General features: G+C 53.2%; 1 protein-coding gene across 1 annotated transcript; it reads left to right on the forward strand.

Moving 5' to 3' along the window:
• Positions 1 to 718: 718 nt before the first annotated feature.
• UBE2V1 (ubiquitin conjugating enzyme E2 V1) lies at positions 719 to 12,700 on the forward strand. Its single transcript, XM_066561296.1, has 4 exons — positions 719 to 789; positions 8,342 to 8,490; positions 10,479 to 10,604; positions 10,893 to 12,700. The coding sequence occupies exons 1-4, from the start codon at positions 768 to 770 to the stop codon at positions 11,037 to 11,039; spliced, it is 444 nt and encodes a 147-aa protein (XP_066417393.1). The 5' UTR covers positions 719 to 767; the 3' UTR covers positions 11,040 to 12,700.
• The last annotated feature ends 14,950 nt before the right edge of the window (positions 12,701 to 27,650 follow it).

The following is a 27,650-nucleotide window of genomic DNA, read 5'->3' on the forward strand; positions in this document are numbered from 1 at the left end:
AATGAGTCCCCACCATGCACTGCTGGGGCACTGGGCTCTGCGGTGCTGCCCACGCTGGGCTCTCGGCCCATCTGGCTGCTTCTCCTGCTGCCTTTTCCTCTTTCCTTCCCGCTGCCTGTCCCTGCTGCTTTGTCCTGCCTCTTCCTGCTGCCTTTCCTTTCCTTCCTGCTGCCCTCGGCCGGGCCGCGGCTGCAGTGAAGTGTGCCTGGGTAAATAAAAGCAGCGAGAGCAGCGTTGCTGTTTTACAGCAGCTTCCAGGAACAATCGATGGCTCCCGTCCCTGCTCGAGGCTGGGGCTGGGAGGGCTCACTGCAGAACGGGGCTGGAGCTGCCGTGGGTCTCCAGAACGTTTTGCTTCGTGATTATTCTGGCTGTTCTCACAGGCTCTTTTGGGGCTCAGTTTTCTGAGCGTGTGGTGCAAAGCGAAGTGAAGCAGAACTCATTTCCTTCCCGTTTCTTTTAACTTTTTTTTCGTATTATGCCGGAAGGGAGCGGGCTGGGGGAAGCTGGGCCGGAGTGAAAGGGGTGTGACACGCCCGCCATGGTGTCGGTGCCCCGGGGCCGGTGGCCGGGGCTGTACCGAGCGGCGATAACGCCCGCCCGCGCCGCGGAGCCGCGGGAGCGCCGCCCGTGCACCACAGAGCTCCGCGCGCGCGCCCGCCCCGCCCCGCCGCGAGCTCCCCTTAGCGCGCCCGCCCGCGCCCCTGGCCGCAGTTCCCGCGTTGCGGTGACGTCAGGCGGGGCGGGGCCGGCGGCGGCGGCGCAAGATGGCGGCGACCACGGGCGCGGGTGAGCGGGGCCGGGCCGGGCCGGGCCGGGCGGCGGGGCCGCGCCGGGGCCACCTCGCCCCAGGACACCCGCGGGGCCACGGCCGGGGACGGCGGGGCGGGAGGCGCCCGGCGGAGGGGCGGCCGCGGCCGGGGGGAGGGGGCGGCGGCGCGGCCCGAGCGGGGCCCGGTGGGGCGGGGGTGGAGCCGGAGCCGTCCCCGCTCCCGTCCGCGGGTCCCGGCGGGCCCGTCCGCGCCTCCCGGGGGCTGCCGAGGGCTCGCGGTGGGAGCGGCCCTGGTGCGGCTCCGGACGTTGCAGGGCCGCTCGGGCCCTGCCGGACTCGTGTCCCGGCGCGCCGGAACCGGGCCGGGCGGGCCGCAGCCCGTGGCGGAGCCGGGCCCCGGAGCCCTGGCCGCCGTTCGGGCTCTTCTCCTGCCCTGCTCCTCTCCTGGCCCGGTCCGTGTGGCCAGGGCTGGCCCCGGCGCTCTCCTGCCGGCAGTCCCCAGGCTGTGGCCGCCGTTCCGTGGCTGAAATGGGCGCTTTAGGAGCCTTTTTGGCCACTGGCCTCTCTGTGTTCCGCGGGAAGTGTGCAGCTCCCGTGGCAGGACGTGTGTGCTCCGAGGAGCGCTGAATTGTCAATTCCCTTCAAACCTGCTCCACGCCAGCTTTGAGTAGTTACACACACTCTCCCTTTGCATTTGTCATTACATATTAAACAAAAATACTGCAACTAGATTTGGAGTGAGGTTTTTTTCTGTTGACGTCCTCTAGTGAATTTCAGCAGATCCAGTAAAGCGGAGTCACTTCTGTTGAGGCAGTTTCATTTTCCTGTTTTCCCAGTCCATGGATGGTTTCACATGTGCCCCTGTAGTGCTTGTTTCCAAATTACACCCTCCAAAGTTGGGCTGTGCTCACCAGAATGTGACTGGTGGGGATATAATAGAAATATTTTGGAGTTCTTTTTGTACAGATAGTTCTCTGTCAATGACCACTCATTGGATTTTAAGGATAACCATCACAATGCACATAATTCATATTAATCAATTAATAAAAACTCGATTAAGTGCAGTGGTTGCTGTCCTGAGAGTTGTGTTGCAGGTCTGTGTTTGAACGTGTGAGGTGTTGAGTAAAGACACAGGAGCTGTAGCTTGGAGGAAGGGACCCCTCTTCCCCTGTTAGGTCACGTTCTCCTGCCTGCCCTGCATTCTCTGTGATCCTTTCAAGCTGCTGACATTGCACTTTGTGTTTGGCTGGAAGAAGGCAGATGCTTTCCTTTTCAAGGCAGGACAGCTCTGTGAGTGAGCTGTTAGGTGCTCGTGGAGGGGCACGTGTGGGAAGGGGCTGGGCTGCAGGGACAGGCCTTTGGCACAGGCTGCTGTTACCCGGCACCTGCTGGCCACCTTGTGCCTGCTGCACTGTTCCCTTGTCCCCTGGGTTTGTGGCAGGGGACAGGATTTTGTTGCCAGCTGTCTCGTGTCCCCAGTGCTGGCAGCAGGGCCACAGTGTGGGCACGCAGCTCTCTGGGGTGGCTTACAGAGCCGTGCTGCAGGAGCACCGCGTGTCCGCAGCAGACCCAGCCCTCAGTCTGGTGGCTCCGTGGGTGGGAGTGGAGCTGGAGCTCAGGGGCTGCCCTCAGAGCACTCTGCAGTGCTGGGGAAGGACACACAGCCTCCCGTGCTGGTGGCAAGGGCAGCCTGTGCCCGGGAGCTGGCAGTGGCACTGCAGTGCAGCTGTGTGGGACCCTGCTGTCCCTGCAGGGCCTGTCACAGGCAGGGCGCTGCAGGTGAGCCCTCCCTGGGGGCTTGGGAACATGCCTCGGTGCTGCCTTCTCTCATCTGGGAAGCACAGTTTGCTAAAACTTGATTTGTGGAGTCCTAATGTGTTTGTATTTGTCTGTAAAGCAGCTGGAATATTTGTGATATCTTGAGTTCATGGTGGTTTAGCAGCGGAGCTTAAACACATATTGAAGTTGGAAAATGCTCATCTGTCTTCCAAAGCAGCTACTGACCCACAGGAAGAAGAGGTAACAAATGTCCCTGTAACCTAAATAAGTCATAGGGCTGGTCCTGGCAATTAGACAGGTAGGTAGATTAGATATTTGTATCTATTAAGCAGGTAGGAATTATTAACAGGGGAAAACCCAACCCTCAGCTTGGAAGGAATGTTAGGATGTGGGGTCCATCTGTACCACTGACAGAGGGGAATCCTGTGTTGCTGATGGTGTGGGTTTCCCACACACCCCATCACTATATGAATAAAAAGAAAGGTTGGCTTGAATGGTTTTAATGAGGCTGTTGGCAGGAGACTCCACTCTGTGTTTGTCCATCCCACAGACTGAGGTGCCCTGCAGGAATGCTCAGCTGCCAGAGGTGATCCAGTAGGAATCCAGGGGTTGCTCAGGGGTTCTGCACACGACAGACCCTGCACCACGCTGCTGTCCTGCAGTTTTGGGTTTTACAGGGAGTCAAACCCAGCTGTGCTGGCTGGGGGATGGTGTTTCTGTAACTCACCCTGGGAAAGCTGTAATGACCTCACTTAACCACTTTCTCTCACAGTTCAGTGTAGGGGGTCTCTTGCAGGGCTGTGTTTACCAACAGCCTGGGAGTGCTGAGTGGTAAAATGGTTTGCCCAGATCTAAGTTTTTCCAAGTCTGAGGAAGGTGGAGAACTGCACAAGACCCACTCCTTGGGTGTATGGCTGTGGCAGTGCTGGTACGTGTGCCTTAATGCTCCTGACAGGGGAGAGCAGACACTGGAGTTAGTGCAGTGTATTAAAAGGTCTGTTTGTAACCCTGAGACGCTGGGGTTAGTGCAGTGTATTAAAAGGTCTGTTTGTAACCCTGAAACGTCCCTGTGCACTCCGAGGGATGCTCGTGAGAAGCACAGGAGAGGGGCAGTGGCAGTGTTGTACAATACAGGTGCCCCTCGGTGGCTCCTTGGAGTGACAGCAGTCATCCTCATCTCACAGGAAGCATTGCCAGGGCCAAGGGCTCTCTGGGACTGTAAGTGAAAGACTCAAGAGTAGGGGAAAAGTAACTGAAGAGAAAATATCTTGAAACCTGTCTGCATCATCAGAGTGGAAATTGTGACTGTAAAGACAATGCAAGAAATCCCAGGTTCCTTTCTCCTGAAAGCTTTTGTGACAATTGCTGAAAGCCTTTTATTTGGTTTTAAGTATTCCATCACTTCAACAACTTTATATACCATTGTGACAAGGAATGGTTTGTGTATTTGTTACTGTCCCAGTGCTGCAAGGATAAGCTGTCCAATTCATTAGCTGCAGTCAATGCAAAGACATGAAACACAGGCTGGAAAGGATGTAATTAAGGCTGAGTATCAAATACACAGAAACAAGCAACAGAAAGCATTTTAATGTATTGAGCAATAGAGGTGTTTAAAGCTGTTGGATTTCAGCTCCCTTGAGTTACAGTAAATCAGGAACTAGTATAGAAAGCAGAGTTTAAATTGTCCAGAAAGGCTGGTTTGATAAATTGCTTGTTACAGTGAAGATGTGGGAAAACCTTCAATAAAAGACAGCTCCTCTCCTCGGAGCCCCATTTTCTGGGTGCTTTGCTGAGGTGTGCTGTGCCCCGTGCCTATGCTTTAGTCCTGAAGAGAAATGCTTGTAATTTGATCTCACTTTAGAAAGGAGAGGGAAACAGGTTGTTGAAGTTTTTGAGAGGTGTATTTTTTGTTCTGCTGCCACTGATCAGAAGGATTGGAGGAGAGGATCTCCCCCAAAGGCACATGGCCTGCCTGGTTTCACAGTGCTGTTCTCAGCTTCACAGGGTGTCTGGATGTGAAGTTGCTTTGGCTATGTAACCGAGGAAAATGGAGATGGAAGAGTGAGTAAAATGAGAAAAATCTCAGCCTGATAAGATCACTCTTAAACTGGTTGCAAGACACACTCAGTTGTGTACCTTTAGTAGTGCTGATTATTTTTTAATTGCCTCTCACTTTATGTAGGCTTTCTTGTGTTAAATGAAGAGCTCTTAGAAAAACAGGTTGGTTTGGTTACTGCCAAGGAAGCCTCCATTGCTACACTGAGAGGGTTATGCAAGGTATTTATTGGGGGGTGGGAGGAGGAAACCCCGGCACTCCTGGTGCTGTCAGGGGCACAGGACATCTCCTGACTGCAGCTGCCATGCCTCAGCATGGACTTCATTTGGCAAATACTGTGTGTGCCTAGGACAGATCTGGCCACTTTCTAGGAATCTTGGTGGACAGCAAGCCCGGTGATGATGTGTTTGTGTTATCACAAGTGATAAAGTTGTGTGAGGTTTGGGTCCCAGCAGGATGTGGTAGCAGACCATGAGTGCTCCAGGCCCCTGCAATGAGGAGGAGATGGGGTTGCCTTAATGGCCTGGTGCATCTTTCCAGACTGACCAGGAGGGTGAATCTGGTCTTTATTCTGCCTTGCCTAAGAGAAGTTTATTTATATAAAGCATTTATGGTCATATAGGCATAATATTTTATATTAATATGTGTGATTCTCTTTCTGTTGAATGAATTTCCTGAGAATGTGTCAGGGAGGGAGCTGAATTGGCACTTTCTGTGGTAGCTGAGGTGATGGTCCTTCAGTTCACACCCTGAGCTTTAGAATAGGGGTAAAACATGTTAAGAAAGCAGCAATGCTGTGTGACAGGGTCCTCTCTTGTAAAATTACCAGTTATCTGCCATGATCATTTTATTTTCCATGCAGTGCGTAAAACTCAAATCTGTGTCCTTCCCTGTGGGCACCCCGTTGCCACGATGCCCCTGCTCGTGGGGAGCAGTTCCTGTGGAGTGAGCACTCACTGCTGTGAGCCATTTCCGTGAGGCAGGAGCCCTGCTCAGTGTGACTCGCCAGCTCTCAGGAGACTTCACACTTCCCAAGAGCTCTGAAATCCTGTGTGACTCTTTTATGGCTCTGATTCATGCTGGATTCATGCTGAATCAGAGCAGCTGTATCTGGGGAGAGCTCAGCAATTAAGTTGCCTTCTCTTCCCGTAAGGTTGTAAAAGCCAAGCCCAGCTCTGGGTAGCAAATGTCAGAACTAAGGCTGCCTTTCTGCCTTGGTTGTGGCTGCTCAAATACGTACGTGGTGATGTCATTTTTAATTACACGCTCACTTAAAGATTCCTGCTTGGCTCAGTGAACAGGGTGTGATGCTCAGAGGGATCACTCACAGTTGATGCTCAGAGGAAGGGTGGACGGGCAATACCTTTTGTTTTCTTCTTTGTTGTGTGGCCTGTGTCTGCCCTAAAGCTGACTCCTCCTGGATTATTTAGCTTGGTGTCAGTAAGTACCTGTAAATTGTCTTTGCATCACTGATAACTATGAAATGATGCTATTAAGGAGCGAGGCACAGACTGAGATGATGCTTGTTAAGTATTGTGATGTTGTGGTGTGGAAGTGAGAGCATTTTTTGGCATTAACGTGACTCCAGGTGTGTCTTCCCCTGGCTCCAGCTGATGGCTGCTCTGGCTGGTGTTCTGATAACAGCCTCAGGGTTTTCTCTGTGGCATCCCCTGCCTGAGGAAGAGCTGCTGGGCTCCCTCCAGAAGGACCTTCTGTTTGCCCTTCTCCCCTGGCCCTTTTTGCCCAGGGCACAGCAGGCAGGGCTGGAGCCCAGACAGCAGCTTAGCTGTGAGTCATTCCCCATCAGCAGCTCTCCCGTGCATCCACTGCAGCAAAAATAGGGAAATAGGCGAGGTGTGTGCAAGCAGAGGTTGCACCTTGTCCTTCAACTCGTGCTCTGTGGCTTGTGTCCCCCAGCTCTCTTATCCCAGGTGGTGGAGCTGGGCTGCTCTGCCTCCCCAAACCACAGCACACAGACATTGGGATGGAATTACAAACGGGTGTCTCTCTGTCATGGCTCAGGTGTGACTGGCAGACTTGAGCCCTCGTGTCTGGGGCACACAGGATACACACTTCACAACTTAAAGATTTTGTGGGAGAGTTTGTGCTGGAGTTTGTTGTGCAGGGACGTGGCAGTGGTGCCCAGGAGGTCCTATTGCCACCCAGGGTCTGGGGCTCGGGCAGTCTCATGGCAAAGGCTTTACTGGCCCTAGCTGACTCATTTCCTTTCACAGCCCAAGAGTTGTGTTGCTCAGCAGCCACGGAAGCAGCGGGGTCTGGCTGGGAGGGGATTTGGCAGGGAGCTGTGCTCAGCAGCCCCCGGGTGGGAGGTCTGGTTCTGCCAGCACAGGTCTGGTGTGTGCTGGCACCGCTCTGCTGGATGAGTTCCTGTGCTGCTGCTGCAGCTGGGACTGAGCCCTGCTGCCCAGGATGTTCTTGGATGTGATCACCTTAGATGTCTATCCACTTCCTTCAGTCATTTGCTGGTTTGGTTTCTTTGATGCATGCTTTGTAGTGAATGAAATTTGGACACCTCTGATTATGCAGCAAAATCATCTCTGCCATTAAGTTTCCTTAGGTCACTAATATATTTAAAGGAGAATTTAAAACTACTAAATGCTCTGTATTTAGTCCATGGCCAAGGAGTGCTCCATGGGCTGCAGATGCATCTGTGCTTCCTCAGGGCTTCCCCAGGGGCATCTCTGCCCATCCTTCACTGGCCTTGGTGTCTGCACAGCTGTTCCACTGGCACAGTCTCACTCCTCTCTCCAGCTGCTCCCGTGCAGTAACTTTGTCCCTTCCCAAACACTTTATCCCAGCAGTGCTGATGTCCTGGGCCTTGGCCAGCAGTGGATCCATCCTGGAGCTGCCCAGGATTGGCTCCAACACACAAGGGGGGAGCTTCCAGCAGCTTCTGACAGGAGCCAGCCCTGTAGCCCCACCACCAAAAGCTGGGGCACAGAGCCCAGGCTGAGGAGCAGCAGTGGGCTCGGGTGCAGTTCTCTGGGCTGCCTCGAAGAGCAGTGAGACCCACTGTGGCCTGAGTTCAGGGTCCTCCTTCACCACAGGCTTGGTGTGAGACCTTGGCTCTATCACCAAAGCTCTTTGTGCCATTGTTTTCCATTAATGTAATGGGGAGAAGGAAATCTCCCTGGTTTGCTGTCTGTTTTGAGGAGAAATGTGCCACAAAGTGCAGAAATTCCTTGGTGGTGGAGGTCACGAGTACAAAGGATGCTATTGCTGCTGACAAAGCCCACTTCAATTAACTTCAGATTAACCTACTAATGTTATGAAAGAGTTTTATTTGCTTTGAAAGGTATTTTTAAAGGTCTGAGTGAGTCAACTGCTGTCAAGCCTCTCATGGTGTCATTTTGTAGAAACTTCTAAATTTTTATAGTATAAATCATATAGACAAGTGCTAATTAGAGCTCCACAATACTGGGTCTACCTTTGAGGGAACAGAGATTTCCTTTCATTTTACTGCCTGCTGTAACATGTGGCTGTCAGCCTTCTGGAATGTTTATTTGGGGATACCTTGATTCTGCTTGTAAAATCCAAGCTAAATATGGGAATAGCTTTTTTGTAACATTGAAATATTGTCATTCAAAAAGTGATATTTTCATGGTTTTGCCCAAAATGTGAACTGTAGAGTGACCAAAAGTATCAAGGAAATTACTCTAGCTTCTTATCTTTACAAGATTTCTCAACTGAAAATATTTATCTGATTGTTTCAGGAGTAAAAGTTCCTCGTAATTTTCGTCTTTTGGAAGAACTTGAAGAAGGTCAGAAGGGAGTCGGGGATGGAACAGTTAGCTGGGGCCTTGAAGATGATGAAGATATGACACTTACGAGATGGACAGGAATGATTATTGGACCTCCAAGAGTAAGTATCCTTGAATACTAAAATAGTACTGTTAAAATAGTACTGTTACATTTTTTTCCCCTTCTCCTAACCTCACCACTGAAGTTGAAAATAAACGAAAGGCAAATGAGCGAAAAAGCACTTTAGGAAGTGATTTATGTTGAAGTTCTTTATACTAATGGGTTTCATGTGTCTGTAGGGCTTTTTGCTTATAATTTGAAACATTTTGGTGCCTTTCCCTGGTCAGTTCTGTTACTTGTCTGCTTTATATTTGCAGATTTGGTAAGACATAACTTTCGAGATCCCAGAATTCTAACATGCTTGTCCCCTTGAATCCAGCAAGGTTCAGAATCCCTCAGCTAGTGAGGTTACAAAGGGAGCTGCTGCAGGTGCCAGGGATGCTTTGTGCTGGTTTTTCTGCTGCTCCTGTTCAGTTTATGGGATGCTGTTTATTGCAGCAGTACCGACGAGCTCTTGTAGAATTTCAGCTGACTGAGGAAACTCAAATTTTAGTGTTTTCAGTCTCTTCTCTGGATGTCCTCTCCCAAAGCAGCATCTAATAATGCAGCTGGTCTTTGTTTGAGTATTGTTGTGTTCCCAGCCCCACTAAACTGTGGGTTTACAGTCTAGTAGTGAACTTGAGGACTTCATTGTGTGTTGAATGTGTGCTGGTGTTCTAAAACCAGAACTTGTCTGTTGTCTCCAGTTTCACTGTTCTGTTTCCTTAATATCCTTTGATGGGGTGCAGGTAGCCAATTCTCCTTCCTGCAGTAGCAGATGTCTTCTCCAACTGGCCTCAGTATCATTTCTCAGTGATTCCAGGGGTCATTATATGAAAATCTTTACAGACCTTTAATCATGTTCCTGCTCTCTGTTCCCATTCTGTCAGTTGCCTCTTTTGACACACAGTGAGGTTGTACAAGAACATGTATTATGAAGGCATTATACATGCAGTGTTTTCTGTCTCACCCAGAAGTGTTTACTTGTTGTCTGCCTTTGCTAATCTCTCCCCAGTCACAAGCATTTCATTTGTTTATGATGTACCCAAATTGTTTTCTAGAACAGCATTTGATTTTAGAACATTAGGAAAGTGCTAATGAGCCTGCATTAAGGCTGTGAAGAAAGCTCACTGTGTGCCTAGGGTTTATGGAAAATTTAAACAACCTTGAAATCTAATTTAGAAAATTAAATAGGAATTGAAATGTGCAGACAGGAGCGTGCAGCCTTGCCAGCAGTGATGGAAGTTTGCAGATCTTGTCATGCTGCAGACCAAGGACCATCACAGCAGAAGAGTCAGCTCTGCCTCTCCTGTTTTTCTGACACACTTAGGAATACAGATCTTCTTGCCAGATACCTTGGGACTTCTTTTGAGCTTCTTGCTTGAAAGCATCAATTGTATTGGGAGAGATCCTGTGGACTTGCAGCCATTCCTGTTTGCTGTCCTCCTTTTAACACTGCTCAGATTCAGTTATTACCATTTTGGTTCTCAGCAGGATGTGGAAATACTGGCTGGGACAAAGGCTAAGTCCTGTTTGCCTCTGGGTGAAAGCAGTAGCAGATGGGAGGGTGTTGTGCTGGATTCCAGTGGGAAAAAGGAGCAGCTGAGCAGAGCTGAGTTCCTGGGTGCTGCTGCCCTGCAGGGGTGTGGCACTGCCAGGCTGTGAGTGGTGTCCCACAGGCAGGAGTCCCCTCGTTGCCAGTGGCAGTGTCAGAGCTGCACCTGACTGCCCTGCTGTGTGCACAGCTCCCTTTGTGCCTGCCCCACACACCCCACAGCCCTGCCTGCAGCTCGGGGCTGCTCCCTGCACCAAACCTGCCGAGCTCTTACCCTGCAGGAACATCTGATACTCTGAACATGGTAAAATGAGCTCCAGAAAAGGAGCCAGCATAGTACCCACGTGGCTGCCCACACTTTGGGTAGTTCCCATGTTCCTAAAGTAGCCACTGCTTTAAACAAATGCTTATTGAACTGCCTGATGTAATTGTTTCCCCCTTTCTTTTCCCCTCAGACAATTTATGAAAACAGAATATACAGCCTTAAAATAGAATGTGGGCCTAAGTATCCAGAAGCACCTCCATTTGTAAGATTTGTAACAAAAATTAATATGAATGGAGTAAATAGTTCTAATGGAGTGGTAAGTTTTTTGCTTTTATTCATTTTAATCATTTTTTTTGTGCAGCTCCAATGCTTTGTTTATACTTGTGGCTTGCTTAGCTCCTCATTGCTTGTGATGCCCTTTGTTGGAGAAGGAAAGGGGGTAGAAGGGAAGTGGACAAGAGGAGATTTATTATGCTTTTAGGAAAACGCTTGCTTTTGATTTGTCCCACTCAGATTTCATGTGGGATCTTTAGTTGGGGGTGGGGGGAGTTACGTGTAACCAGTGCACCAATTCTGACAGGAATGGTCTTTTTGTCTGTTTTAGGTGGACCCCAGAGCCATATCAGTCCTAGCAAAATGGCAGAATTCTTATAGTATCAAAGTTGTTCTGCAAGAGCTTCGGCGTCTAATGATGTCTAAAGAAAATATGAAACTTCCTCAGCCACCTGAAGGACAATGTTACAGCAATTAATTAAAAAAAAAAACCAACATGCCCCCCCTTATTCAATTTAAGCTGTCTTCATTTTCCACAGTAGTAAATTTTCTAGATGCATCTTGTAGACCTCAAAATACTGGAAAGGAAGTTCCCATTCAAAGGAGGTTTTTCTTGAGATACTGTAAATGATACTAATTTTTTTTTTTTTTCATTTGAAATATAAGTTGTGCTATAACAAATAATCCTGTCGTGTAACCACTGTCCACATAGCTGAACTTCTGGTATCAGGAAAAGTCTATTTAAATTTATTACTGTCAAGACCAGTGTGGCACATCCAACTTAACTGTGAAAGGATCCATCCCACAATCACCTTGCTGTGTGTCTGGCCTGGGTTATTTTTTTCTTTCTCTGTCTTTTGCAATAGAGTCGAAGCTCAGGGCTATTTATTAGAGTAGACACAAAGGTTTTTGCTTCCAGTACTACACTGGGCTGTATGGACTACTACTGGGGATGTGTGCTAACCTCAGTCATCCCTCCCTTTGTGCTCGCTCTAGTAAAGGCTGAATGTGACTGTGGTCGTTTTTGGGTTTTTATTGTTTTTTTTTTAATGCCCTGATAATCTGGGGCAAGCTTTCCTTCTTTCCTTTGGCCAAGGCATAGATTGTATTTCTCTCCCTGGTCTCCCTCACCAGTGATGTGAGCTTTGGGTGAGGGATTCAGGGTTCTTTTTATCTCTTCCCTCTTCCCCTCTTTTTAGTGGGGGTGCTGCTTTCTTTTTGCCCCTCTTGGTGACTCTTCTCACCCCTGGCCCAGGGGTGAGCGTTGGGGCAATAACTTGACCTGTTCCCTCCTGCTTACCATTTTGGTTTTGCAACAAATTTAGTCTTCACCAGCCTGGGAAACAAGAGTATCTGTTCTGCTGGCAAGCGTGGGTTTTCCCTTCCCTCCAGCACTGCTGCCACACCGCCAAGCTGGCCACGGCCACGCTCTTAGATAGGCTTTGACGTGGGGAAAAGAGCAGTAATTTACCAGGATTGCCCAAACCTTCTGCTGCCAAACCTCAGTGGGAGAGACTCTGCACCTGGAGATTCTGAACACGCTCCAGGTACCCTCGAATCACTGTGCTTTGGTGCTTTGGATTGACCCAAGAATGTTCATTAACAAAACGTTGCACTTGCGTTTGCCCCTTCTAAAGATGTAACAACCACAGACAAATCAAATCCGGGTGGTAGATTTTATTAGGGTTCTGTAAGTCTTAGAAATCTCTTCAGTGAAGATTTTGGGGAAGCGGTGGCACAGCAGATTAAGGACCTTGATTGGCTTTGCATCCTGGCAAATCACTGCCTTTTCTGGTTTACTCTTCCGGACCACTAACTGCTGCAATGTGGATGCAAGCTTACAGGAAACCAACCTAGTGTGTCCTAAGTTTTATGAAAAATTCAGTGTTTGTGTAAAAAAAAAAAAGAAAAAAAAAAGGAAAAAAGAAAAGATTAAAAATAAACACATTTTAAAGCAGCAGCTGTCAAGTCAATGAACAATTGATGTTTCCATTAACTTCTGAGGAAAATATTAGTTGTAAGGATTTAACATCCTCTGTACTGAAAGTTTAACATAACAGTATTCCATAAGCAGCCTTTTTATTGTATCAGACCATTGCCTGATTTTAATATAATAAAAAGTGTGCATTAATATTAGAAGGCTTTAATTGTATTTATGTTTAGAATTTTGATCCCTTATGGAATTCTTGATTTGTTGGAAGTATCTTCCTACAGATCACGTGTAGCTGACAGACTGTAAACTGGTGGTGAAAGGCAATTGTCTCTATCCAGCTGCTGCTGCTGCTGTGCCAAGGAGCATCTGTAATTTTGGTTTAAGTCTCAGGCTGCCCCTCAGGCCGTTGGTAGCATCAGGTGAGGCCCAGGGGCTGCCAGGGGGTTCCCGGTGCTGTGCTGGAGTCCCGAGGAACTGGAATCCCTCTGCAGCTGCATGTTACACTGTCTGTCAAGGTCGAGGAGTATTTCACAACCTGAAATTCTCAGTGTTTTCCTCGGATAGTGAAGAGTATCTGCCTGCAACATGCCGTGCCACAAGCTGAGCTTTCCTCCCAGTCTGGGTGAAAACAAGGCTGTGGAATGTTGGCCTTTTCCCAGTGTGAAGTGGCTGGAGATTGCTGGAAGGTCCTGATGCGTTCACGGCAGAGACGGGCTGAAACAAGGTTCTTCCTGGGCTGGGAATGAAACAGGGAATGGCCTTGTGATGCTTTGTGACACTTGCTGCCGGTTTCTGGGCTGGAATGAATACTGCTGGCTCCTGGGGCGGCCCGAGGGTGTCTAAAGACAATGGGACTAAAACTGTGTCAAATACCTTGGTGTCAGAGGTGGTAAACGGGCATTGGAACAACGTGATAATTACAGTGGGCTGCTTGATTGTCTCTTTTTCAGAGTGCCCATGCCCTCCTTGGGAGGTTGTGGTTGGTGCATGTTTGGGACCTCCCTGAACCTTCTTACTTCAAGTAATGGTTTTAAAGCCGTGAAATCGTCGGGTTTGCTTTGCAAGCTGTACAGGTGAGAGTGTCCCACCCTGGCTGGGAGCTGTGCGGGCAGGAGCCACCTGCTCACAGCCTCAGACAAAGTTGGATGCTGCTTTAAAGAAAAGGGTTCACTGTGACTGTTCTCCCCCAGGAGTTGCACTCTCTGGACACCTCAGAGCTCCGCTGCTGTTCCCACAACCAAGTAAGGGCGGTGTGGAATAAAAACTGCTTGGGAGTCAGCTGCCATTGGAGCTGCATGGTGGCTCTGTCAGTGTGTGTCACCTGTGAGGGGAAGGGACCCTTCACCCCAGGCTGCTGCTTGTTGGTGCTTCGGAAATGAGGTGTGGAAACAAAGCCTGTCACACCTGTGCTTACCCAGACTCTGGCAGCGCCCAGCAAAGTGCTCAGGTGATCCCTGCCAGCCCTCAGGCTGTGTCCCCAACCACTGCCTCTTCAGAGAAAGCTGTGAAGGGATAGTTAATAAAACAAGGGGATTGGCCATGAAACAAACGTGCTTGGAGGTGGAGGTGGCTGAGCAGTGCTTGGAGGAGGCTGCTCTGAGCCAGACCTACCTGCCCTGTGCCTGCTGTGCAGAGAGTCCCTGTGCCCACAGAGAGACCCTGGTCTGCTCTGTGCCCACAGAGAGTCCCTGTTCCCACAGAGGGTCCCTGAGCCCACAGAGGGTCCCTGCTCTGCCCTGTGCTCACAGAGGGTCCCTGTGCCCACAGAGAGACCCTGGTCTGCTCTGTGCCCACAGAGAGACCCTGAGCCTGCCCTGTGCCCACAGAGAGTCCCTGGTCTCTGCTCTGTGCCCGCTGTGCAGAGGGTCCCTGTTCCCGCAGAGGGTCCCTGAGCCCACAGAGGGTCCCTGATCGTGCCCTGTGCTCACAGAGGGTCCCTGATCATGCCCTGTGCCCACAGAGGGTCCCTGCTCTGCCCTGTGCTCACAGAGGGTCCCTGATCGTGCCCTGTGCCCACAGAGGGTCCCCGCTCTGCCCTGTGCCCACAGAGGGTCCCTGAGCCCACAGAGGGTCCCCGCTCTGCCCTGTGCTCACAGAGGGTCCCCGCTCTGCCCTGTGCCCACAGAGGGTCCCCGCTCTGCCCTGTGCTCACAGAGGGTCCCTGAGCCCACAGAGGGTCCCCGCTCTGCCCTGTGCCCACAGAGGGTCCCCGCTCTGCCCTGTGCTCACAGAGGGTCCCTGAGCCCACAGAGGGTCCCCGCTCTGCCCTGTGCCCACAGAGGGTCCCTGATCGTGCCCTGTGCCCACAGAGGGTCCCCGCTCTGCCCTGTGCTCACAGAGGGTCCCTGATCGTGCCCTGTGCCCACAGAGGGTCCCCGCTCTGCCCTGTGCTCACAGAGGGTCCCTGATCGTGCCCTGTGCTCACAGAGGGTCCCTGCTCTGCCCTGAGCCCACAGAGGGTCCCCGCTCTGCCCTGTGCTCACAGAGGGTCCCCGCTCTGCCCTGTGCTCACAGAGGGTCCCTGTGCCCACAGAGGGTCTCCGCTCTGCCCTGTGCCCACAGAGGGTCCCCGCTCTGCCCCGTGCCAGCGCAGCCCCCGCCGCCCTCTCGGGCCGGGGCAGAGCAGGACGGCAGAGGGAGCCCCAAGGCTGCCCAAGGCTTTCCGCGCTGCTCGGGTTACTCGGTACGGCCTCCTGTGAGAACCGCTTCTGTTTATCCAGAACCGCTTCGGTTCGAGAGCCTGTGTGCCGTGACTGTCCCACTGACAGGCATTCATCTGCTGGGGGAGCACCAGCACCCAGTGAGACCTGAATTGTTAATAAAGACTAATGGTTGGTTGCTTCTTGGTGTGCTGGAATTAAGCTCTCTGTGTAGGGAGTATGTGCTTAAATGTGCCCTTTCTGCTCTCTTACAACCCTGTGCAGTGCTTTATATTTGAAATTTCAGTTTCTCCCACTGTCATTATAGTAACAATTCTGAAGCCAGGCTGTGTCTTCATCCTCTCTGTGAGACACTGGTGTTGTCAGTGGCTCATGCCAGTGTGGGACAAGGACACGGAGCAGGAGGAGCAGCCATGCCCCTTGGCCCTGGCAGACCCTGCCCAAGGGCAGCTCTGGGGCTCCATCACAGAGCCCTGAGCCCCGTGGGGCTGCAGGGTGGGTGTGAGCAGGGCAGAGCCCCGAGCTGTGGCACTGAACCCCCAGGCTGGGCAGGGCGTGTGCTCCTGCTCCCTTGCCAGAGCACTGCCAGGGCTGTGGGAGCTGTTGGTGGCTGGTGGGAATTGGCCATTCAGCTTCTGAGGTGGGTGCTTTTCCTGCAGGGCAGTGTTTGCTACACAAGGAACAGCACAGTGAGTTCAATGTGTTTGTTCAAGCTGGCCCCGACATGCCCTGTCACAGGGGAGTTCCAGTTCTGCAGGTACCTGTAAATGTGTCTGCATCGGGCTCTACCTACCTTGAGCTGAAAGAAGCTGAGGAGAAATTGATACTGATCATCTTAATATCTAAACTTTTTTACTTATTATTTTCTGTTTAAGGAGGTTTTTCTGATGGCTAAGGGTTTTCCTGTCAGTGGAATTGCCGTGTTGCATTAATCTTGGCTAATGTGCTCTCCCAACACTCTCTAACCTGGCTGCTGACTGAGGTTCAGGTCCCTTAATAGCTCCTCGTTTTCCCTGGTCATGCTGTACACATTGCTGGAGAATGTGCTGAAGCCTGCAAGGAGCCCCAGTAAAGGCAAATTTAATTCAGGCACATGCTTAAGTGCTTTGTTGGACCAGAGCCAGCATGCTCAGCCTCTGCTAGGAAAGAGGCTTTTTTAGCCCTTGTTGAGCATCTTCTTCCTTGTCCTCCCTTCTTGGTGCTACATCCCTGGTGCTTGTGCCTTTACCTTTTCCCTGATTTCTCCCACATTTGTTGTCACAAAAATGTAAAGAGCAGAAGATGTTGAGGATAGTGTGATAAGCTGAATGCTCATCATTTTATATCTGTCAAGCATCTTGTCACCTTTTTTCATCCTTATCTCCTTTTAAATAAAGCCTACAAAGGGTTTTCAGAAATGTGGGTCCTGTCCTATTTTTCTGCCTCTTGAGCCAGGTTGTTGGTGGCTTTGCCCTGACATGCCTAGAAAGCCCTGCAGAACCTTGATGGGTGATAGGAGGAGAGAGTAAATGTCAAATGGTCTAAAAGTCTCTTCCCCCTCTCTATTGCTCAGCATCTATTCTTTTATGTTGTCTTACTTTTTATCTGTCCACTTGCCAAAGGACGTTTCAGGATAGCCAAAGCTGAAGATTCTTTGGGAGGAAAAAGCAAACCAAGCAGGAGTTTTGAGAAGAAAAGTGATGCAGACTTTTGAGCCATCTTCATCAAAAACAATGGGGCCATTTCCCCTCCCACTCGCTCTGCTTTAAGACCACGTGTTCCTAATTGTCTTGATCACGGTCTGCAGATCTTTAGAGAAAAGGATTTTTGTTTGCCTGGTGCTGGGAACTTCCTGGGACTGATTTGCTGTAAGTGAGGCAGAGGGAGGACAAGCCAGGGGAGGCTGGAGAGTCCTGTGCACGTGGGCTGGGGCAGAGAGGTGGAGAAATGCCTGCTTTGGTGAGCTGGCAAGGAGCTGCTGTGAGTCCCCTTGAGACAGGGGAGCAGACAGTGCCACACCTCGGGCAGTGCTCCTGCCACTCCTGGTGCCCAGCTGCAGCTCTGGGCACTCACTGTGCCTGCTGGAGGTGGGGTCTGTGTGGCAGCCAGAGAGAGGAGCAGCCACAGCAGGACAGAGTTCTCAGCAAGGATCTGCCAAACTCCTGTCCCTCTGAAGAGACCTCTTAAATCCCTGGGCTACCAGATTAGAAGCTGTCCAAGGTTAGCAGCCAGATGTTTCTCAGCTGTTTGGACTGGTTTCCAGCTGAGACCAAATGAGTGGCTGCCCAGCATGTACGTATTAATATAAACATTTTAGAGGCCGTGCCTTGAGTGAGCCATTAAAAACTTCCCACGATCCTGCAGCGATGCTGCTCCTTGGAGAGAGCAGAGTCTGTCCCTCGCACTCGAGTGGGTCAGGCTCTGCTGCCACCTGCTCCAAGCTGGGCTGGGCCTCCCCCTGCTCTCAGTGGCGCCAGAGCAGTGTGGTCCCTGGAATTTGATTATTTGTGTTAGCAGATAATTTAGGCCAGAAGGCTGAGAGTGTTCCCTTCCTTCCCTGGATGTCGTCATGCTTCTCAGCAAAACACAGTCCCAGGTCCTGTGTCCCTTCCCCACCCCGTGCCCCAAAAGAGCAACAAAAACCCTTTCAATGTCTCTTCTTGTGCAGGGGCATTGCCCACTCTTTTTAACCTTGGTTTTTGTCTGTGCAGGCCTACACAAGGAGGGGATTTCATTAACTCCACCATGCAGGGTCATGTTTTGAATTATTATATGCATCAAAAAAAGAGTTGGTTTTTGATGTGTGTTTCCTCTAAAATATTCCTAATGCCACCCATGAGCTTTAGTGTTCAAACAAGAGTGACAAAACTGCCTCCTGTGGTCTCCCACTGTCACAAAACAAGACCCTTCTGACACTTTCCACCATTTTCATCAGATTTTAGTGCTTTGGTTCCCCCAGACCTGGCTGTGGAACTGCCCAGGGTGTGGAGTGGGGAATCTCCCAGTGATGTTTTTAATGAGATTATGGGATCAGCTGGGCCCTGCTGACATGTGCCTTGGCCCAGCTGTCCCACCCTCAGCCTTGGGCTGGCACCTGGCTGGTGTCCTCCCACGGCAGAGCCCCGAGGTCTGGCCTGGGGAACAATTGTAATTGCACAAGGGATTTCAGTGTTGTGTGCAGTGACACTCCTGTGCTGGATGTGTGCTGGAACGAGCAGGATGCAGCTTCCCTGATGGCTTTTCAAGGGTTTTTGGGAATGTCAGGTGGCTGAGATGCTCTGAAGGGAGGGGTGTGATGAGGTGGCTTTTCCAGCCCCTGGCTGGGCCCTGTCCGTGTTTGCAGCTCCCACAGTTCAGCCATGCCAAGAGCTCACCTCCCTTTGGGAGTGAACATTTGCCAGCACAGATCCCAGCCAGGGCCAGGAGCCATCAACCCTGGGCTGGGTGTTGGATCTGCTCCTCTCCATTCCCCACAGCTCGGCGTCCCCAGCTGAGAAAGGGATGCAGTTTTCTGAAAAGAAAAATGAGAAGTTATTTTCCCCTCTCTCTAGCACAGAGGCATTCCTGTGAGTGGGAATTGTCAGCCCTGGATGATGAGATGGGTGTTTTAAATCATTCCATTTCCTTGTATTTCTTGCTCATTTTTTACCCATTTTGATTTATTTTTAATGGCCCTGACACCCTTGTTTATAATAATAAACAGCAAACGTGTGGACACAATGAGCCTGTTTCAGGTTCAAGTGTTTTTAATAACCTTGCAGCAAGAAATAGACCCAAGCCCAGATCTGCAGAAACCCGAGGAAGACTCGGTGCTGCTGCAGTGAAATCCGATTTCGGAGCGGCTGCTGTGCAAACAGCCCGGACAGCGCCGCGCTGCCTCCCGGCCAGCCCCAGACAACACTGCCCTTTGTATCGCCCAGCCCTCGCTCCCAGGCAGCGTTTTTGTCTTCCAGACGAGACCTGATTGAAGCAAAGGCAAGGCAAGGGGCAGGTATAGGCATTTTCTGTTGTTATTATTTCTCAGCGCCTCTGCAGCCCCCCGGGCACACGGCCCGTCCGGAGCAGGGCTGGGCGAGTCCTGTCTGGGATGTGGCAGCAGCACGAGGCAAAGGGAAAAAGTGACAGTCAGCATTGTGAGGCCTCGTGCTGCTTAATTGAGTAAAACCTTATTGGCTCTTTTCAGTGGTGTAACAGAGTTGTTGTTTCCAAGGAAAATCCCCGGGTGGGTTTGCCAGCAGCCAAATGGGCTCCGTGTGCCCCCAGTGCCCCACAGAAGTCAGGGGGTGGCTGCTGGAAAACACTGCCCAGGCTGGGAGGTGAGGATCAGCCTTTTGGGAAAACAGGGCTTTGATTGTGGGGAGCACAGGATGGTAACCCTGCCCTGGGACCCCTGGCAGGGCTCTGAGGGGCAGGGTCCGGGTTTGAGGGTCCCTGGGAGCCCTGGGGAGCTGGGACAGGCCCCTGTGTGCCCCCAGCCCAGCAGCTCATGCCCTCTGCCATGTCCACAGGGGAGCTGAGCTGCCCTGCCCGTGCAGGGGAGAGCCAGGGCTCTCCTGCCCACTCAGGGCTGCCCATTTCCCTGGCAGAGAGGTGCCAGGTCCCAAAGAGGTGCCAGGGAGGGACGTGTGGGCATCTGTGGCTCCCTCCATGTGTGCCTGGTGTGCCACGGGGTGGATGGAAAGGGGTGCCCATGGAACCAGGGCCCTGCTGTGCTGGGGATTGCCTGTAAATGACCCTTGCCCGTTAGCAGAGGACATCCAGGACCCCCTGTGCTGGAGCAGGTCCTGCCCAGGCCGGGAGCAGCCCCGCAGTGTGCACCGAGCAGTGCCCATCCTCTGCCAGAGCTGGGAGCGGCTCTGCCGGCCCCTCTGCAGCCCTGCCCGAGCCAGCCCTGCTCAGCCCTTTGTCTGTACAGGGTCTTCTGCCCTATTTATCTTCCCCAAATGTCATCTCCCCTCCCCACTCCATGCAACACCCCCCAAAAAATAATAAACGGCGGCAGGCTCTGTAAACAGAGCCTATCTGCAGAGCTGTTTGAAATGTAGACAGGCTCAAGTGAATTAGTTGAGCGAGGCCTTAATTGCTGCGCTGTCTGTCAGCGTGCAGGGCTGAGGGTTAGCAGGGAGCCTGGCTGAGGGCTGCAGGAGATGGATGGGGCCTGGCCGGGGTGGCAGCCGGGGTCACTGCTCCAGGAACCGCGTCCCGGCCTGACCCCGCACAGATAAGCGGGCCCTGCACCGTCCCCATGGCTGCATCCTGCTGCCCTGACCCTCCCCTGGCCTCCCCCAAACCAGCCCGGAACAAAAACGGTGCGAGAAGGGCCTGGGTTGGCAGAAATGACTTCTTGCCCGTGCCTTGGGCCAGCCTTTTTGGGGCTGGGGGCTGCTGCTCTCCCTGCACGGGGAGGATTGGCTGCTGGTGGCAGGGCCACGTGTGCCCAGAGCACGAGGCACTGCAGGGACATCTCCAGCCCAGGAGAAGGTCCTGCAGGCTGGCCAGGCTCTTCCCCACCTCCCCATAATTAAACAGCAGCCCCTGATGCATGTGGAAAAGGAAGGAGAGAAAGAAAAAAGGATCAGCAAACCCAAGCCCTTAGATTACTGTTTACCCCCTCGAGGAGCACAGAAGTATATTGTCCATTTAATAGAAGCCTATAAATCACTGAAAAACATTTATAAAATAATTGAAGGTAATGGGAACCATTTGTTTAAATAACATCACGTTCATGCCCCAGAGGTGCAATAAAAGTTAGATTAATTGATAGGATTTTATATCTCACTGTGAAAAACTGAGTCACATTCTAGACACCGACAGTTTGGGAAAGTTGCAAATTCATCAGGCACCCAGCTACTATCAAAATAGTCTCTTCCATGTGAAGAGGCACATTTATATGACCCTGAAGGGTTTTGGGATGAGAACTATTTACTTAAACTGTGAAGTGAACTAGCCAGTGTGAGATCCTGACCCAGATTGGGGTTTTTTCCTTCCTCTTCTATCTGCTGTTGCATTTTTTTCCCATTATGATAAAAAGCAAATAAATATCTCTAAACCAGAGGCTCATTCCTAATCCAGGGCTATAGTGTCCTGCATCCATCTGTGCCCATGGGAATGGCACCTCAGAGGCACCAAGGGAGGGGCTGGAGCAGGGATGCAGGGCTGGGGCCACCCCCATGCCGGGCTGCCCCCCCAAAGCTCTCCCAGCCCCTGCCAGGGCTCGCTCTCCTCGGGCTCCTCTGCCTCCAGCCCTGGCCAGCAGCAGCCTGTCCTCAGGCTGGGAACCATCTGGCCCTGCCCTTCTCCCTGTAACTGTGTTTTGTGGTTTATCTGGTACGAGGGCAGAAAAGTGGAACAGAGCAGGAGTCCCTCAGAGCAGAAGGGCCCCGGGCTGGGAGCTGTGGGCAGGGACTCCCCAGCTCTGCCACTGCTCAGCCCTCCCAGAGCTCCCTCACTGCCCACACTCTGCTCTGCTTTTGCCTGGTTTTCCCCAAGCTCCATTTTCACTTCTTTTCTCTCCTTCCATCAACGCTGGTTTGCCTGAGAGCCGAAGTGAGCCTGGGTTCTGCCAGGAGAGGCTGTGGCACTGTCACCCCCTGGTCACCCCCGGGTGCCTGCAGCAGGGACACTGCCCTGCTCCAAACTCTCTGGGGCTCCTCTGCTCAGCAGCTCCATCCCCCCGGGCTGGAGGGGCAGCACAGGTGTCCCCAGAGGCGCCCTCGGGGTGGGTGGCACGGGGGGACCCAGCCCAAGCCCCTCCTGGGAAGGAGCAGCCCCAGCCACCCTTGGCAGCGCCGCCGAGCCTGGGCTGCGCATCGGCTTTTGATAAAGGCTCCCTGTCAAACAAGGGCTGAATAAATCATGATGTGTTACCAAGACGCATTACAGCTTTTAAAACAACCACCATGGCATTCTACCCCACGGACTGATGAGTCTGGGGATGCCAGATCCCTGGCGCTCAGCAGCCTGGCTGGAGCCAGCTCACATCTGGAGTGCAGTAAACGTACCCAGGAGCAAGAAAGCAGCTCTGTAAGGGTCAGGAGTACAGAGAGCGGCTGCTGACTCCAGGCGCCACCCCAAAACCCACATGCATTTCCTTGTGTAAACACATGTGGCCAAAAGGCAGCCATGGTCACCTTTCTCCAACGTGAGCCCTATAAAACCGCCAGCAAAGTGAGGAACAATGTCACTATTATTGTTTTAGAGGAATTCCTCCGGAGCAGAAAGGCATAGCCGCGCTGCCGACAAGGGTGTCTTTAAAAGCAGGGCTGACAATTGACTCCAGAGCCGAGGGGAGGAAAGAATTCCCCCAGGGTTGATCATTTGCAGTTGTTGGGGGCTTCCAGAGCTGCCCAGTAACCTGCTGGGTGCTGCTGCCAGGGCCCTCACACGCTCCTCAGTGCCAAGGCAGCCCACCCCAGGGATGGGTGCTTTGGGGCCAGCCAGGGGAAACCCAGGGTGTCGGATTTGGATGCTGGTGGGAAGCATCCACAGAGCCCCTTCTATCTCAGCAGTGTGCAGGGATGGACGCGCTGAGGGCCAGGCAACTGCTCCCAAAGTTGTGCTGGGTTTATTGCCCCAGAAGAGGATTTGTCCCCCCGCCAGTATCAGCTCTATCTGCAGCCCTGCTGATGCAATCAGAAGTGGCATGCTTTGGCCTGAGAGTTCACTGGACCTAGAAAAAAACCCCACGGGTGCCTTCACGAGGGGCTGACCAGGGCAAACATTTGGGGTCTGGGCCTGCTTTCTCTTGGGGGGTCCATGGATGGAGACCTTGGAGCTGCTTCTCCCTGGGGATTTATTGCCTGTCTGTAAAACCAGACATGGGCTGCCAGAAGCAGCAGGAGCGATAACCTGGAGCCAGACCCTGCTGGTAACAGGGAACCATGGCCTGGAGCTGCCCCAGCTGCAGCCTGTGGGCACTGAGCACAGCCCCCCAGCACTGCCCAGGAGGGCTGGGACCTGGCAGCAGGCACAAGGCTCCTGCCAGCAGGATGCCACCCCCTGTCCAGAGCCCCAGAGGGTCCCTGAGTCCCTGTGGGAGCGCAGGCCTAGAGGGTTTTGGGGACAGGACAGGGAAGGGGCTGTGAATATGTAGGGAGGTGCAGATAGGATGACTCTCCAGGCTTAACACCTGATTGGGATGACCTTGCTCCTGGATCAGGGCTGTCCTCTAATGACCATAGATGAACATTTGAATTTCACTGATAAGCCCATCAAATAGTTGAGTGTGTTAGAGGCTGTATGAATGCACTGCAGAAAGTTTCTCCAGTGAGTCAGGGTCCCAAAACCTTTCTTTGGGTGCTTATCTTATCAGGCAGGGATGCCTCGCTCCCCAGGAAACAGGGCCAGCTCAGCCTGAGTAATGAGGCTCTGAGCAAGAGCATTGCAAAACCAGAGGTGCTTTTTAAAAAGTCTGACACGGCAGAGAGAAGGGTGAGCAGAGAGGAAGAGGAGGCTTAGTCACGTTGGCCATAACCCAACACCCTGGTGCTTCTCCAGGGCAAGGTCTTTAATGTCCTTCCTAGGACAAAGCTGCACATCTGCCTTCCCCTTCCCTGTGAGAGAACCTGGGGGCTGTTCCCAGCCAAATCCGCTCCTAATTCCCTCCATCGGGGCTGGGGCCAGCGAGAGGGAGGGAGGGAGGGAGGGAGGGATGCTGCCGGCCCCGTCCCGGCACGCCGCGCTCCCCTGGGGCCGAACCCAGCCGGGCTGGGGCCGGGGTCCCTCGGTCCCGGGGGCTCCCGGGCACCGCCTGTGCCCTCCCGTGGGAGGATGAGCTGCGGGAGCCGCCGAGACGAGCAGGAGCCGGATCCCGAGCGAAAACAAAACATGCGGGCAGGCAGCGAGCTCCCTGTGCCTCCCTCCCGCCGGAGCTGAGACCAGCCTGAGCCCGAGCCTGAGCCTGAGCCTGAGCCTGAGCCCAGCCTGAGCCTGAGCCTGAGCCTGAGCCTGAGCCTGAGCCTGAGCCTGAGCCCAGCCTGAGCCTGAGCCTGAGCCTGAGACTGAGCCTGAGCCTGAGCCTGAGCCTGAGCCCAGCCTGAGCCGAGCCTGAGCCTGAGCCTGAGCCTGAGCCTGAGCCTGAGCCCAGCCTGAGCCCGGCCTGAGCCCAGCCTGAGCCTGAGCCTGAGCCTGAGCCTGAGCCTGAGCCTGAGCCCAGCCTGAGCCTGAGCCTGAGCCTGAGCCCAGCCTGAGCCGAGCCTGAGCCTGAGCCTGAGCCTGAGCCCAACCTGAGCCCAGCCTGAGCCTGAGCCTGAGCCTGAGCCTGAGCCTGAGCCTGAGCCCAGCCTCAGCCTGAGCCTGAGCCTGAGCCTGAGCCTGAGCCTGAGCCCAGCCTGAGCCTGAGCCTGAGCCTGAGCCTGAGCCCAGCCTGAGCCGAGCCTGAGCCTGAGCCTGAGCCTGAGCCCAACCTGAGCCCAGCCTGAGCCTGAGCCTGAGCCTGAGCCTGAGCCTGAGCCTGAGCCCAGCCTCAGCCTGAGCCTGAGCCTGAGCCTGAGCCTGAGCCTGAGCCCAGCCTGAGCCCAGCCTGAGCCTGAGCCTGAGCCTGAGCCTGAGCCTGAGCCTGAGCCTGAGCCTGAGCCCAGCCTGAGCCGAGCCTGAGCCTGAGCCTGAGCCTGAGCCTGAGCCCAGCCTGAGCCTGAGCCTGAGCCTGAGCCTGAGCCTGAGCCTGAGCCTGAGCCCAGCCTGAGCCTGAGCCCAACCTGAGCCCAGCCTGAGCCTGAGCCTGAGCCTGAGCCTGAGCCTGAGCCCAGTCTGAGCCCAGCCTGAGCCTGAAAAGCCCCTGTGGTCCTTCGAGTCCCCACCACGGGAGCCAGGCGGGTGGGAGCCAAGGCTGGTGTAAATAACGTGCAAATGCCGGCTCAAGCCTTTACCCAGCTAGTGTTCCTGGGAAAGAGCAGCAGCAGCGTCTGGGGAATCCAGAACCTTCCCCAAAAGGAGCAGTATAGGAGTGCACAAGGATGATGCCTCCCCCGCTCCTCCTTTCTCCCTGGGCTGATGGAGATCATGAATTTCCACCTACCCGGGAAGTTCTTCCCAGGGTAAGCGCCAGCATTAAATTAAAACCTCCTTGGAGCCCTCCCCTGAAAGGCAGCGTGTCCCAGCACCATCCCAGTGTGGCCAGTGAGGAGGGGCCCTTTGGGAACTCCTGTGAATGGGCCCTTTAAGCACACGTTGGGCACAATTCCTGGGGCTGGCTGCATGGGAAGCCTCCAAACTGCAGGGAGCCTTTGGCTGCTGTGTGCCTAAGTCCCGGCACATCCACCCACAGGAGATGGAGCAGGACTGAGGGACCGGAGCTGCGGCTGCCAGAGCAGCCTGGCCACGCTCTGCTCGCGGGGAGGGTGACCAGGACCCACCAGCAGTGACACATCCTTGGCACTGAGCAGCTGCTGTGGGACCCCTGGGTGAGGGCTGGGGCACCTGCACCTCCAGAGGCTTTGCAGCACACAGCTCCAGGACGTGTGTGGTTATTATTGTCATTACCTTCATTTTTTGGGTTTCAGACATGTAGTTACCCTTAGGATGGGGATCAGGAGGCGGCTGTGGGGGAGCTGGCAGTGTTTGCTGCTGGGCTCTGTGAAGGGGGAAGAAAAGGAACTTTTTAATATGGATTTTTCATAGTTGATAATAAAATAAGAAGATGGGTCTCTTTTGCCATGGCAGGGGGAAGTGTCACTAGTGATTAATGGCATGGTGAGCTCCTTGTTGAAATAGGGTCAAAGCCATTGTGTAGGAGACATTTGGGGCCAGTTCTGCCACCTGTCCAGTGTTTGCTGGGGCCTGGGTTTGGCACGGAGCTGCTGGGGGTCACAGCCTCATCTCCAGGTGTCCCCCAAGGCTTCTCCTGCTCCCACCAGCTCAGCAGGGGAATTTTGGCAGGCTCCAGTGGTGTCTGTGGGGCTCGGGCCAGCCGTGTGCCCAGTGTCACACCCAGCTCAGGCTCTGCCCTGCAGGGATGGGATTTTGGGAAGGGTTCAAGGGCAGGTCACAGGGAGCCTTGCTCTGCCTTGTGCGCCAGTCTGTCTCTTCTTTAGCACCCTGGGCAGCCCCAGACTCTCCCCACGGCGGCAGACAAGTGCAGAGGACCCGAGGAGCACCTGTAGGGGACAGACACAGTCCAGCTCTGGGTGCCCTGTCCCCAGGCCTGGCCTGGGACACAGCCCCGTCCTGTCACCCCCTCTGCACAGCACCAGGATCCAGCCTGCCTCTCTTTGTAGTGCTATTTTTAAAACACCAAAGGAGAACTCCCACCTCTGTCTGCTGGAAACGTGGCCTGTCCCCCGCAGCCAAGAGCTCTGCTCATTTTCAAACCTGCCCGAGTTAGCCTTAGATATAAAACCAAACAAGCAAACTGAAAGGGGCTTGTTGTGTAAAAAAGTTCCTCCGAATTAGTTCTATCTGGCTTGTGATCCCTTTTTGATTGAATGCTTAATAGCAGCCAGGTGCAGGCAGTGGGGCTGGCTCTGGAGGCAGCCTGGGAGCGGTGGGGCAGCCCACACACCGAGCACCCGTGGGCTGCCCCTGCCTCTCCTCTGCCTCCCGCCCAGCCACAGGCATCCATCCCGGCTGTGCTTCCTCCCCTCGGCGCTCAACCAGCCCGGGAGCTGCACACACACACGTGTGTGAGTGAGAGTGAGTGTGTGTGAGAGTGTGTGTATCTCTGAGTGTGTGTGTCTGTGTGTATGAGTGTGAGTGAGTGTGTGAGTGTGTGTGTGTGGGTGTGTGTCTGTGTGTGTGTCTCTGTGTTATCTCTGTGTGTGTGTGTGGGTGTGTGTCTGTGTGTGTGTCTCTGTGTTATCTCTGTGTGTGTGTGTGTGGGTGTGTGTCTGTGACTGTGTCTGTGCCCACAAACAGAGCTCTGGCTGCCAGCTGTGCATGAGCATGGGCATGGACACAGACATGGACACAGACACGGACACAGACACGGACACAGACACACACATGGACACGGACATGCACATGGACACAGACATGGACACGGATAAAGACACGGACACAGACATGGACACAGACACAGACACACACATGGACACGGACACGGACACAGACACACACATGGACACAGACACGGACACAGACACGGACACAGACACACACATGGACACAGACACGGACACAGACACACACATGGACACAGACATGCACATGGACACAGACATGGACACAGACATGGACACGGATACAGACACGGACACAGACACAGACACACACATGGACAGGGACACGCACATGGACACAGACACGGACACAGACACGGACACAGACACGGACACAGACACACACATGGACACAGACACGCACATGGACACAGACATGGACACGGATACAGACACAGACACGCACATGGACACAGACACGGACACAGACACACACATGGACACAGACACGGACACAGACACGGACACAGACACACACATGGACACAGACACGGACACGGACACAGACACACACATGGACACGGACACGCACATGCACATGGACACAGACACAGACACAGACACAGACACAGACACGGACACGG

The sequence above is a fragment of the Molothrus aeneus genome, chromosome 17 (genome assembly GCF_037042795.1).
Source record: "Molothrus aeneus isolate 106 chromosome 17, BPBGC_Maene_1.0, whole genome shotgun sequence".
Lineage (NCBI taxonomy): Eukaryota > Metazoa > Chordata > Aves > Passeriformes > Icteridae > Molothrus > Molothrus aeneus.